The sequence below is a fragment of the Dipodomys spectabilis genome, unplaced genomic scaffold (genome assembly GCF_019054845.1).
Source record: "Dipodomys spectabilis isolate Male_0828 unplaced genomic scaffold, ASM1905484v1 ptg000018l, whole genome shotgun sequence".
NCBI lineage: Eukaryota > Metazoa > Chordata > Mammalia > Rodentia > Heteromyidae > Dipodomys > Dipodomys spectabilis.
The window spans coordinates 15,320,575-15,334,134 of record NW_024870695.1 but is presented as its reverse complement, the minus strand read 5'-3'; the positions used below and the strand labels follow the sequence as shown (position 1 = coordinate 15,334,134).

Here is a 13,560-nt window from a genome sequence, read left to right as displayed (position 1 = left end):
AGGATTACAAGCGAGAGCCACCAGCGCCAGCTGTTAAAGACTCTTTAAAACCGCTCAAGAACCCTCCAAGGGTCCTGGAACTCCAGTCAAGGAGCCCTAGATTAGAGGGACTTAACTACTGGCTGTTTTCCTTCTCATTATCTCCTTTGCACCTAGTCTTGGGTGCAGATGTATTTGGATGTAGACAATGCTGGGTTTCCACAGGCTCTGTTTGGTCTCCTCACTTCCAGCCATTGACATTAGTGTCCTGCACACCTGATTTGTTATTGAGTGTCAAAGATGTAAAGAAAAATGTGATGGACAGTAGCCTCGACCAGGAAGTCCCGAAGAAGGAGGCTGGCCCGGAGTCCTACTACTCTCAATCTGTAAAGCACTCCAGCTCTGTACCTGACCTCAGGAGTTCAAATCTCAGCTGCTTTGGAATAGAGCTCAGTAAACCCAATTCCAAAATCACAGAAGCCAAGTCGTCTTTGACCATGAACATATATGACAGCACTGTGGTAAGTGGAGGGGCTGAGCTTTTGGAAGGAGCTGTAAAAGTCTTTCTTTCTGGTCTCTTCTCTATCTCTCACTTGCTGTAACCCTTTGAGTAAGCCTCTGACCTTCCCCGAGCCTCAGTTTCCCCATTCCAAATAAACAAACAAATCTCAGCCTCCAGCCATGAACCCAGATCTGTTTCTCTAATACCTAATTTTGTGTCTTGTCAATGCTTGCTTTCTAGGGTTTTTTTTAATGTGTGTGTGTTGGGGGGCAGTAATTAACCACCTTAATAACTATGAGGTGAAATCTCATTGTAATATTTTGTTTTCCTTTTTTTTAATTAAAATTTTTTATTGTGAAAATACCATACAGAGGGGTTACTATTACATGGGCAAGGTAATGAGTACATTTCTTATCAAGTATTGTTGCCTCCTCCTTTGTTTCGCCTTCCTTTCCATCCATGCCCCCTCCCCGCCCCCTCCCCCTCTCCCTCAGCCAAAGCTGTAAAGTTTGTTTTTCTACATGACATCTTGTACATCTCATTGTTGCGATGGGTCCGCCTGTATCCCTATTTAAACAATTTGTTTTTTCCCTTCCCCTCCACAAATTATACCAACATCAAATACAGTGAAAACAGGGATTATACAGTGGGGGAGGGACATACAAAGCAACAAAGAAATATTTCATTTTCTTATTTGCTTTTTTAAACAGAATACCCATAGGTAGCCTAGACTAGCCTTGAACTCCTGCCTCAGCCTTCCAAGTGTTGAGATTATAAGCTTGTACTACCACACTGTGCTCATTATAGTTTTGATTTGCATTTAATTAATGACTAGGTTGACCTCAAGGAGTGTAAGAATCCCCACTGTTGGCTCATGCCCATAATCCTAGCTAGCCTCTCAGGAGGCTGAGATCTGAGGATCACAGTTCCAAACCAGCCTGGGCAAGAAAGTCTGTGTGAGACTCTTATCTCCAATTAACCACTAAAAGTCTAGAAGTGGAGCTGTGGTAGAGTGCCAGCTTTGAGGGGAAAAAAAAAGCTCAAGAACAGTACCCAGGCTCTAAGTTCAAGCCCTGGACCAGGATCAGCCCCAAAAATAAATAAACAAAAAACTCATAAATAAATGTAGACACAAAATTGGATATGAATTTTTATATAACCAGCCCTACATATTCACTGATCAAAAATTATTATTATTTATTAGTCATGGGGCTTGAACTCTGGGCCTGGGTACAGTCCCTGAGCTTTTTTTGCTCAAGGTTGACACTCTACCACCTGAGCCATAGCTCTACTTCTGGCCTTTTTGGTAGTTAATTGGAGATAAGAGTCTTATGAAGCTGGGCGCTAGTGGCTCACGGCTGGAATCTTAGCTACTCAGGAAGCTGAGATATGAGGATCGCCATTCAAAGCCAGCAGTGGGTGGAGGGTCAAGGAAAGTCCATGAGACTCTTACCTCCAATTAACCACCAGAAAACCAGAAGTGGTACTGTGGCTCAAGTGGTAGAGTGCTCGCCTTGAGCTGAAGAGCTGAGGGATAGCACCCAGACCCAGATCAGGCCCCATGACTGACAAAAAAGAAAAAAAGAAGAGTCTTATGGACTTTCCTGCATATGCTGGCTTCAAACTGTGATCTTCAGATCTCAGCCTCCTGAGACATGAGCCACTGGTGCCCAGGTTTAGTCATAACTTAAAAAAATTCTCAGCATATGCCAGGCGCTGGTGGCTCACGACTGTTTAATCCTAGCTACTCAGGATGCTGAGATCTGAGGATCACGGTTCAAAGCCAGCCTAGGCACAAAAGTCCATGAGACTCTTTTTTTTTTTTTTTTTTGGGTCCAGTCGTGGGGCCTGAACTCTGGGCCTGGGCGCTGTCCCTCAGCTCTTCAGCTCAAGGCTAGTGCTCTACTACTTGAGCCACAGTGCCACTTCCGGCTTTTTTCTTTTTGCTTATGTGGTGCTGAGGAATCGAACCCAGGGCCTTGAGCATGCAAGGCAAGCGCTCTACCACTGAGCCACCTTCCCAGCCCTCCATGAGACTCTTATCTCCAATAAACCACCAGAAAACGGAAGTGGTACTGTGGCTCAAGTGGTAGAGTGCTAGCCTTGTGCTGAAGAGCTGAGGGACAGTATCCAGGCCCACAGTTCAAGCCACATGACCGACCAAAAAATTAAAATTAAAGAAAGAAAATTTTCTCAGCATATATTCTTTTAATTCCTTGACCTTATTTGTTTGTTTGTTTGTTATTTGTATTTTTATTTTTGCCAGTTCTGAGCTTGAACTCATGGTCTGGGCACTGTCCCTGAACCTCTTTGTGCTCAAGGCTAATGTTCTATTACTTGAGCCACAGTTCTACTTCCAGCCTTTTCTGTTTGTTTGTTTGTTTGTTTGTCTGCCAGTCGTGGGCCCTGAACTCTGGACCTGGGCGCTGACCCTCAGCTCTTCAGCTCAAGCTAGGGCTCTAACCACTTGAGCCACAGCGCCACTTCCAGCTTTTTCCATTTATGTGGTGCTGAGGAATGGAACCCAGGGCATACATGCAAGGCAAGCACTCTACCACTGAGCCACCTTCCCAGCCCCAGCCTTTTCTGTTTATGTGGTACTGAGGAATTGAAATCAGGGCTTCAAGCATGCTAGGCAAGCACTCTACCACTAAACCACATTCTCAGCTCATCCTTGACCATATTTATAATGAATGCTTGCTTTAAAATCTTTGTATGACCTAATAGCTCAATATTTGGGTCATCTCAGAGTCAATTTCTATTGGCTATTTTTCTCAAGTGTGTATTACATTTCTTTACATATCTAGTGGTTTTATGTTTGGATGCTGGACATGATGAATGATATGTAATGCTTTGTGATTTTATTTCTCTAAACAGTCTTTTTCTTCTTTTTTTGTTGTTATTTTTGTTGTTTATGTTCAGTTGTGGGGGCTTGAACTCTGGGCCTGGGTGCTGTCCCTGAGCTCTTCAGCTCAAAGCGAGTGCTCTACCATTTGAGCCACAGTGCCACTTCTAGTTTTCTGATGGTTAATTAGAGATAAGAGTCTCACAGACTTTCCTGCCTGGGCTGGCTTTGAACTGTGATTCTCAGATCTCAGCCTCCTGAGTAGCTAGGATTACAGGCGTGAGCAACCAGCCCCTGGCTTTTTGTTTTGTTTTTACCAGTCTAGGCCTTGAACTCTGGGCCCAGGTGCTTTCCGGGATCTCCTTTTTTGCTCAAGGCTAGCACTCTACCACTTACTTGAGCTACAGCACCAATCTGGCATTTTCTGTGATTAATTGGAAATAGTCTCATGAATTTTTCTGCCCAGGCTGGCTGTGATCTTCAGATCACAGTAGAGTGCCAGCCTTGAATGAAAAAGCCAAGTGAGTACAGGAGGCCCTGAATTCAAGCCCCAGTACTGGCACACACACAATAAAGTGTTATTAGAGGATGCAAAGAAAGGCACTTTCTCACCTTTGGCCACCTTCAGTCTAATTCTTCCTTTTATCCATTCCTTTGTCAGGTGCCATTTCTGTGTGCTGCCCCCACCAGATTCTGCCACCAGAAAATCTCATTTTGAGGCCTGCTAGAGGAAGCTGTAGACTGTCCCTACCATCATTTATCTTCTGCCCTAGTGCTTAGCCGATTCATTGCTAGGAAAACATTCTAGCCCAGTCTTTCTTGTTCCTGATGAATCCAGCTCTTAATTTATAGTTTCTGCTTGTCTTATTAAAAAATAGTACAAGAGTTGGGTGCTGCCTGTAATTCTAGCATTTAATGGAGACCAGTCCTTAGATCTCAGGAGGCTGAGATCTAAGGACTGAGATTTGAAGCCAGCCTGAACAGAAAAGGCTGTGAGACTCTTACCTCCTATAAAACTACTCAGAAAAAGCTGGAAGTGGTGCTGTTGCTCAAGTGGTAGAGCACTAGCCTTGAGCAAAAAGAAGCTCAGAGACAGAGCTCAGGCCCTGAGTTCAAGCTCCATGACCAGCCCAAAACAAAACAAAACAAAAAAGACTAGCACAAGAAGAAGCTCTTTGTGTTTTACAATCTCATTTTAGGCTGTTTTCTCTTTCAGCCAAGTACCCCAGTAGAAAGTCCTGTAGAATCCACCACCCAGCTGTTGGCCTCTCCAGAATCTCTACCAAACATGAATCTGTCTACCATGTCTGAGCGCAACAGCCCAGAGATGATTAGAGTGGTCTCCATTAAATGCAAGGAACAGAAGGTCCCTCAGCATTTCATCCAGGAGAAAATACTGAAACCTATGCCTACAAAATCCCAGAGCTTCTCACGGAGTTTGAACCCAAACTGGACTTTGCTAAAGAATAACATGAAAAAGCATCATCATCTGATGTCAGAGATACTGACCAAGGTTCAGCTGAAGGGGAGCCTCTTGTTCCCACCTCACTGCAACCCAGAGCTGACTGGCCGGTCACGTGAGTGCTGCTGTATGTAGTAATGTGTCTGAAGCTTAGGTGTGCTAGTCAGCTCTCCATTCTTATGATAAAATACCTGAGATTAGTAACTTATAAAGAGAAAAGGTTTATTCGGGCTCATGATTGGGCAGGCTCATTGCTTTGAGGCCTTCAGTGTGTGTGGCAGGAAGCATGTGATAGAGCAAAACCACTGACTTGGTGGCCAGGAAGCAAAAGAGGAAGAGGAAAGTGTCAGGGTCCCATACTCCCCTTAGAGGATATGCTTCTAGACATATAAGAACTTCCCATTAGCCGGGCGCTGGTGGCTCACGCCTGTAATCCTAGCTACTCAGGAGGCTGAGATCTGAGGATCGCGGTTCAAAGCCAGCCCGGGCAGGAGACACCGTGAGACTCCTATCTCCAATAAACCACCAGAAAACCGGAAGTGGCGCTGTAGCTCAAGTGGTAGAGCGCTCGCCTTGAGCTGAAGAGCTGAGGGACAGCGCCCAGGCCCAGAGTTCAAGCCCCACGACCAACAAAAAAAAAAAAAAGAACTTCCCATTAGACAACATTCCCTAAAGGTTCCACACTTCACTGAGAACTAAGACTTCATGGACCATTGGGGAGCACTCAACATTCAAACGATAACACTAGGGCAGAAGCTGGTAGCTCACACCTGTAATTCTAGTACTCAGAGGCTGATATCTGATGATAGTTTGAAGTCAGCCAGGGAAGAAAAGTCCATGAGACTCTTATCTCCAATTAAGCAGCAAAAAAAGCTGGAAGTGGAGGTGTGTCTCATGTACTAGAGAACTAGTCTTGAATGAAAAGGCCAAGCAAGAGTAAGAGAGTGAGGCCTTGAGTTCAAGTCCCAGTATTGACATCAAAACGAAACAGTAGTTGGGAATTTAGCTCAGTGGAAGAGCACTTGTCTTGCTAGTATGAGACCCTGAGTTCAGTCCTCAGCTTAAAAAAAAAAAGACACTATAGGGGCTGGGAAGGTGGCTCAGTGGTAGAGCGCTTGCCTTGCATGCATGAGGCCCTGGGTTCGATTCCTCAGCACCACATAAGCAAAAGAAAAAAGCCGGAAGTGGCGCTGTGGCTCAAGTGGTAGAGTGATAGCCTTGAGCTGAAGAGCTGAGGGACAGTGCCCAGGCCCAGAGTTCAGGCCTCACAACCAGACCCCCCCCAAAAAAAGACACTATAACAGTGGGGCATTGTACATGGGAGGGTGAGAAGTAGAAACATGAGTTGGAGGCCAGCATAGATTATATACAGCACTCTGACTTGACAAAACAAAAACCCTGAAACACAACACTACCATCAGCAACATAAGTAGCCATGAGAACTAGGCCTAGTCTTTGGGGATACCCAGCCAATGAGGAGGGAGGGTTACATAGACACTGCCCTTAAAGAGACCCATCTGATGGTGGAGACATAGTCCATCATCTTCAGGACTCTGAGAGGACAAAATCCTAGAGTTCTGGTTCTCATTCAGCTGAGTCTATACCAACTGTAGAGAAGGGAAATTATTTGGAAAAATGGAGCAAATGGCTGACTCTGGTTCTGAGAGCTTCAGTCAGTTTTAGGCCCTTGAGACCCTGTGGGAGGTGGCCCTCTCTGGGAATTTGTGATGAGTTCAATAGCACAAAGTGATGATGCTGATGGCTTTGCTTTTCCAGAAAACCCCTCCCTGTCCATGGAGTGCTGCTCCTACAGTCACAACTCTAGCAAGAAGAGACAGCTGGATATACCCTCCCTCCTCCTCTTGAAGAGATCTCATAGCCAGAACAATTCTTGGAGTGACCTTCTGGTGGTTGCCACTCAAGCTCGACTGGATCCAAGACCTGGCAGAAGCAATCTAGGTGCTATAAGGGAACCGTGTACACAGAATCAGGAAGCAGAGAGCCACTGCTTGATCTCTGGCCAAAAAGAATATGAGAGGAATTAAGTAGGTACCTACCCAGAATCCCTTAATGTGCTGGAGCATTGGCAGGTACATGCTCCACTACTCCGGAGTGATGAGTATGTGGGAGAATGGATAGACTGATAAAGACATGGAAGTAAATCAACAACTGAGACTTGCCTCAGTCAACGTGACCCTTACTCTTTGTCAATTCCCTCCCCCTACCCCAAGACTTGGTATCTGATATTGTTGCTCATTGATTGTTGTTCTACCACCAGAGCCTTACCTCCAACACCGTTGATGTTTGTGTGTCTGTGTGTGTGTGTGTGTGCGCGTGCATGTGCACGCATGTCAATAATGGAGTTTGAACTCAGGGATTTGTGCTTTTTCTTCTTTTTTGCTCACTGGCTGGTGCTCTACCATTTGAACCACATTCCCATTTCTAGCTTTTCGTTCATTAATTGGAGAAAAAAAAGTCTCATGGACTTTTCAGTCCAAGCTGACCTTGACTCTCAATTCTCAGATCTCAGCCTCCTGAATAGCTAGGCTTATAGGCATGAGCTGTCAGTGCAAGACTTTTAGTGCTTTTTATAACTTTTTTTTTTTTTTGTTCCAGCTGTGGGGCCTGAGCTCTGGGCCTGGGCGCTGTCCCTCAGCTCTTCAGCTCAAGGCTAGCGCTCTACCACTCGAGCCACAGCGCCGCTTCCGGCTTTTTTCTTTTTGCTTATATGGTGCTGAGGAATTGAACCCAGGGCCTCAGGCATGCAAGGCGAGCGCTCTACCACAGAGCCACCTTCCCAGCCCTTATAACTTTTTTTTTTTCAGTTTTTTTTTCTTTTCTTCTTAAATCGGAGTCTTGCTATGTAGTCTAGGCTGGCCTCATCACTGTGTCTGTAGTCCAGGCTGCCTTCCAAATTGCCAGCCTCTTGCCTCAGCTTTTTTTTTTTTGTTGTCAGTCCTGAGGCTTGAACTCTGGGCCCGGGTGCCATCCCCTCAGGTCTTCAGCTCAAGACAAGCACTCTACCACTTAAACCACAGTGCCTCTTCTGGTTTTCTGGTGGTTTATTGGAGATAAGAGTCTCGTGGATTTTCTTTGCCCAGGCCGGCTTTGAATGATGACCCTCAGATCTCAGCCTCCTGAGTAGGATTACAGGTGTGAGCCACCAGCACCTGGCTGCCTCAGCTTCTGGAGTGCTGAGATTATAAGTGTGTATAACCATGCCCAGCTCCTCCAGCCTTTAGTGCTTCTAAAGTAAAGTTATATGTAGAATCTCAGGAGAACCCTGTGACATGGTGTCGCATGGAGAAGAAGGAAGCTCTTCCCTGGCTGCTTGTAGAAGAAAGCTCATCTGCCATAAGCAGTATGTGACCAAACACTCTTTTTTTCCCCCCAGTCCTGATGCTTGAACTCAGGGCCTGGGTGCTGTCCCTGAGCTGCTTTTTGCACAAGGCTAGCACTCTACCACTTGAGCAACAACACCACTTCAGGCTTTTTCAGTTTCTGTGGTGTTGAGAAATCAAACCCAGGGCTTCATGTATGCTAGATGAGCACTCTACCACTGAGCTACCTTCCCATCCCCACCAAATACTCTTACATGGCCCCCTGGTGACCAGTAGCTTACACAGCAAGAGGGCCTGAGACTTAACATTAGCCCATTGCATCATTTAGATACTTGTAAAAATGCACACATATTTTAGCATCGGGGAGTGGTGCATACTTGTAATACTAGCATTTGGAAGGCTGAGGCAGGAGAATTAGGAGAAAATTGTGTAGCCACCCTGGGGTACACAAGGGGACACGGTCTCCAAAAAAAACCCCAAACAACAACGAAGTCCCTATTTTTTAAGGAGCAACAACTCATCCTTACTACATTCGGCAGGGGTTCACAATTTTCTAGTACTAGGATTAAGTAAAAATGGCTATGTGTTTATCGCTATTTAATTTATATTCCTACTACAGATTGAATAGTCCTTATCAGGAATGCTTGGGAACAGAAGTGTTTTGGATCTCAGATATTTTTGCATTTTAGAATATTTGCATTTACATAATGAGATATCCTGGGAATAAAACTCAAATCTATACAATATTCCTTGCTAATGACTCTGAGGTAGGGATGGCAAAGGGGGTCACTAGATATGAGCTGGCCCTCTGCTTTCAGGACCAATAATGGCTTCCACAAATTCTCCCCAAACCCAACAGATCATAAAGAACTGACACATAGAAAGTGAACTCACAGTAGGGCGCTGGTGGCACATGCCTGTAATCCTAGCTACTCAGGAGGCTACGATCTGAGGATTGTGGTTCAAAGCCAGCTCCAGGCAGGAAAAGCTCTTATCTCCAATAAACTACTCCGAAAAGGCCAGAAGTGGCACTGTGGCTCAAGTGTTAGAGTGCTAGCCTTGGGCAAAAAACGCTCAGAGACAGCATCTAGGCCCTGAGTTCAAGCCCCAGGTCTGGCAAAAATAAAAATAAAAAGTAAATAGTGAACTCACAAAAGCTTGATTATATTCAGCAGAACATTCATCTCTCATGCATTGATTCACAAATGGAACAGGATGGTATAAGAAAAGTTTTCTGTATAATAAATGATGGCTGAATGAAAGAAGGGAGAGTCGTACAAGGGTTCAGATGGCACATCAGGGTTTTCTTGGCACCTGTCATGATACATCTTCACATATCAGGATTAGATTCCATGTCTCATGGAATCCTTATGGAAGAATTGTGAAGTTGGCAAGGGAAATAGATGCTGTCATGGGGTCGCCTGTTTATAGAGGAAGGAAACCCAGGTCTAAGGACATTCAATGGACTTGCCCAAGCTCATGTAAGTGACGGACTCGGGACAGACAGCTCAGTATTTCTTCTTGCCACAAACTTGAAGCTTATGCTGACCGAGGAGAGGAAAGGAGTCCTGATGAATTCTTTATTTTTTCTGCTGACATTGCTATTATGATCCTTCCTCTGGATGTGTTTTTATGGGGGGCTGGTCACTGAGCCTAGGGTGAAGATCTTTTTGACAGTTTGAATCCAAGGGCTAAATAACCCATTTTATAGTATTTTAATAAGTAAAGCTTCAAGAAGTGGGTAGCTTCAATGATGTCTTAATGGTGGTGAAGGTGATCATGATGGTGGTGGTGGTGATGGTTATGATGGTAATGATAGTGGTGATAATGCTGGTGATAATAATGGTGATGGTGGTGGTGATGGTTATGGCGGGATTGGTAGGAATGGTGCTAGTAGTAATGGTGGTGAGAGTCATAATAAATTCCAATATTGTGTGGTTGCTGCTAAGCCTTGCATGAACTAGGCAACCAAGACACATTTGTTTTTGGCATTCTAAAAGCTTGGCATACTTACCTCAGTCCTCAAGGCATTTTTATTCCTTTTTTTCAAATAAGGAAACCAAGGCTTAGAGATGTTAGGTAACTTGTCTAAGGGCAAGTTAACTTTCTCATCCACTTCCATTTTCTTTAGGCAGCCAACATACTTGCTAGTCTACTAGGCAGGAACAATAATGAGGAATTATTTTACTTTCAGGCTGGAGATACCTCTGGCTCAGTATTGAAGCTCTGTATGAGGCTCTGTACTTACTCCCCAGGATCACAAAAACCAAAACAAGAATAAAAAACCAAGCAAAATAAACATGACAGATTTGAACATTCTGGATGCTACTTTAAAAGAAAAACATAAGAAAAATCTTTTATTCTTTTTTTCCCCATAATTAGACTGGATCTTGGCCATTTTTTTCCTTTTCTATCTATCCCCTACTCCAAGAAATAATTTATCTATCCCCACAGTGTCTACAATGTCTACAAACACAACTAGTTTCATATCCCTACCTAGAGATCGTGGTCTGAAACATACCTCTCCTTGGCACCTCCAAGGCCAAGAACCTTGCCTTAATGCCCTCCCAGGTAGCTCACAGCACTGTAGGGGCCATGACTTGTACAGGTTGATGGGTGCTGTGCCAGAACACATTCCAGTTGCCTCATCAGGGGCTTTCTTTTGGGTCCCTCAGGTGGCACCATCATCCAGAACACTCCTCCAGGTACAGCAACTTGAAGAAGGAGTGATTCAGAGACACCCATCATTTCTAAGAGCCCAAAGCCCTCAGTCTACCAACAGGCCTGTGCCGGTTGGTCTTCTTCTCTAAAGAAAGAAAACGGGGACAAGACTGAGTATGGCAGATAACTCTTGTGTCCTAAGTGAGCGAACTGAGGTAGTTGTGAATTCACCAGCAAAAGATCCCATCCTAGTCAGCCCAAAGAACAGCTGCTTCCATACCCAGACATCTTCCTGCTGTGCACCTCCCTTTCTAGCCCGATCAGTCTTGCTGGCAAAGACAAAGGTGATAGGAATAACCAGCCTGCAGATATTTCTCCCATTGACCTGCAAAAATGCTATGCCTTTGCCTCATGTACATTAGGAAAATAGACACCAGTGCTCAAGGAGCCTGAGCCAGAGCAGGGTCGGGGAGAGGTGGGATGATATTTCTCCTGAGTCTCCTCACTAAGGAAGCTCTGGATCTATTGAAATGTGTCAGGATCCTTTAAGGAGTTCTTTAGATGAATGGGCCACAGTTAGCCCTTCTCTTCTCGCTAGGAGCCCACAGCCCGAGGTGGCCCTCTTTGGATTATGGCGGCACCTTCTTCACCTCAGTCTAGCACAGGACCTACCTGGACTGCAGGTATTAATACCTCATCTTATCTGCTGGCTTACTCTCTAGTCTCTCTCTCTCTCTCTCTCTCTCTCTCTCTCTCTCTCTCTCTCTTGGTCAGTTTTGGGGTTTGAACTCTGGGCCTGAGTGCTGTCCCTCAGCTCTTTAGCTCAAGGCAAGCACTCTATGACTTGAGCCACAGCTCCACTTCCAGTTTTCTAGTGGTTTATTGGAGATAAGAGTATCTGGAGGGGCTGGGAAGGTGGTTCAGTGGTAGAGTGCTTGCCTTGAATGCATGAGGCCCTGGGTTCCATTCCTCAGCTCCACATAAGCAGAAAAAGCTGGAAGTGGTGCAGTGGCTCAAGTGGTAGAGTGCTAACCTAGAGCTGAAGAGCTGAGGGACAGCACCCAGCCCAGAGTTCAGGCCCCATGACTGAGAAAAAGAAAAAAAAAAAAGAGTCTCATGGACTTTCCTGCCTGGGCTGGCTTTGAACTGTGATCCTCAGATCTCAGCCTCCTGAGTAGCTAGGATTACAGGCTTGAGCCACCAGAACCTGGCACTCTCTAGTCTCTTCAGGAGTGTGGTCCAGGACTTGCTCTTTGGGCATTAAATCTCTGGTAAGAGCTGTGTAGGGCAAGCATGAGGAGGGATAGAAGTGAGGTCTACCTGCTTCACAATGTTAACCCAACTTTGCCTTTGTGGATTCCTGGTGGGATAAATTTCTGGCTTCAAGGATGTCAAAAGAATCTGAAATACTTAAACCTCATAGTACTCCTCAAGCATAAGATCGAAATTATTGAATGGAGATGTTTGACTCAAACTTAAACTCTATGTCCAGCTGTGAAATACAGATATACACCTCTTCATCTCTCAGGCCTGATTTTCAGGGATTCTTGACATAGTTTTATTTTTAGTAAGTCAAGGCCACATGATGGAGGAAGGAGATCTTGGTTAGAACAGGAGACAAAATCTTCATGCTAGCTAGGCACCAGTGGCTCATACCTGTAATCCTAGCTACTGAGGAGGCTAGGATCGGAGGATCACAGTTCAAAGCCAGCCTGTGAGACTCTTACTTCCAATTAATCACAGAAAAACCAGAAGTGGCACTGTGGCTCAAGTGGTAGAGTGCTAGCCTTGAGCAAAAGGAGCTCAGGGACAGCGGCCAAGCCCAGAGTTCAAGCCCCAGGATTGGCCAAAAAAAAAAAAAAAAAGATAATAGTCTTCATGCTTACCTCAACCTCCACTTCACCAGCCCTTTCCAATGCCATTGAGAAGGTTCAAATTAGATTGACCTGAGGCCAGTTATTCCACTGATTTCAAGTTGCTTCAATCACAGCCTGGCCCAAGCACAAGATGCAAATCTTACCAAAACGGGATCTCTTCAAAGTGCTGTGTATACTCTTCTTACTCCTTGCTAGTTCCAGCTAATCAAAGGTCCTGCACTGAAAAAAAGAAAATCTCTTCATAAGGTATGTTTTGTTTTATTTTTCTAAGAGACATTTTGGTGCCAGAACTTTTTCTCCTAAAGATAGGGCCAGCTTGGGTCTGAGAATATGACTCAGTAGTACATTGCTTGCCTAGCATGCATGAAACCTTGGGTTCAATTCCTCAATACCACAGTAAAAAAAAAAGCTGGTGTTGTGGCTCAAGTGGTAGAGTGCTAGCCTTGAGCAAAAGAAGCTCAGAGACAGTGCCCACGCCCTGAGTTCAAGCCCCAGGACTGGCAAAAAAAAATAAAATAAATGAATAAATAGAAGATAGGGGCAGCTTCATTAGATGCCATTTGGGCAGTGGCTTAGCTCCTCCTTCCATCGCCCTTACTGCCCCTATCACTTAATGTGCTATGGTTTAATGTACTACTGGTGCCATCTTGAAATTCAGAATGCTTTCTGAACAAATAGCCCTGAATTTGCATTTTGCAATTGGCCTTCAAGATTATTTACCAGGTCCTACCTTGAGAGTTTAACAGCTCTGGGTTAAAAATCTAGCTTGTCCAATAAGAAAGTAAACTCTCAGGCTGCCTTTCTAGTCCTGCCTGCTTCCTTCCTGTCCACCTATAGAGCTGGGGGAGAAAGGATGCTTGCACCTGCACAGTGTGTGGCAGAATAGGACAGGT

The 13,560-nt window shown here is 45.0% G+C and overlaps 1 protein-coding gene across 1 annotated transcript in view; it reads left to right on the top strand.

Moving 5' to 3' along the window:
• The window catches only part of Ttll6 (tubulin tyrosine ligase like 6), a 42,618-nt gene extending 35,630 nt beyond the window's left edge, over nucleotides 1-6,988 (top strand). Inside the window, 3 exon segments of the mRNA XM_042674072.1 lie at nucleotides 226-500; nucleotides 4,543-4,903; nucleotides 6,565-6,988. Coding sequence (XP_042530006.1) covers nucleotides 226-500; nucleotides 4,543-4,903; nucleotides 6,565-6,833 — 905 coding nt within the window. The 3' untranslated portion in view covers nucleotides 6,834-6,988.
• Nucleotides 6,989-13,560: the final 6,572 nt, after the last annotated feature.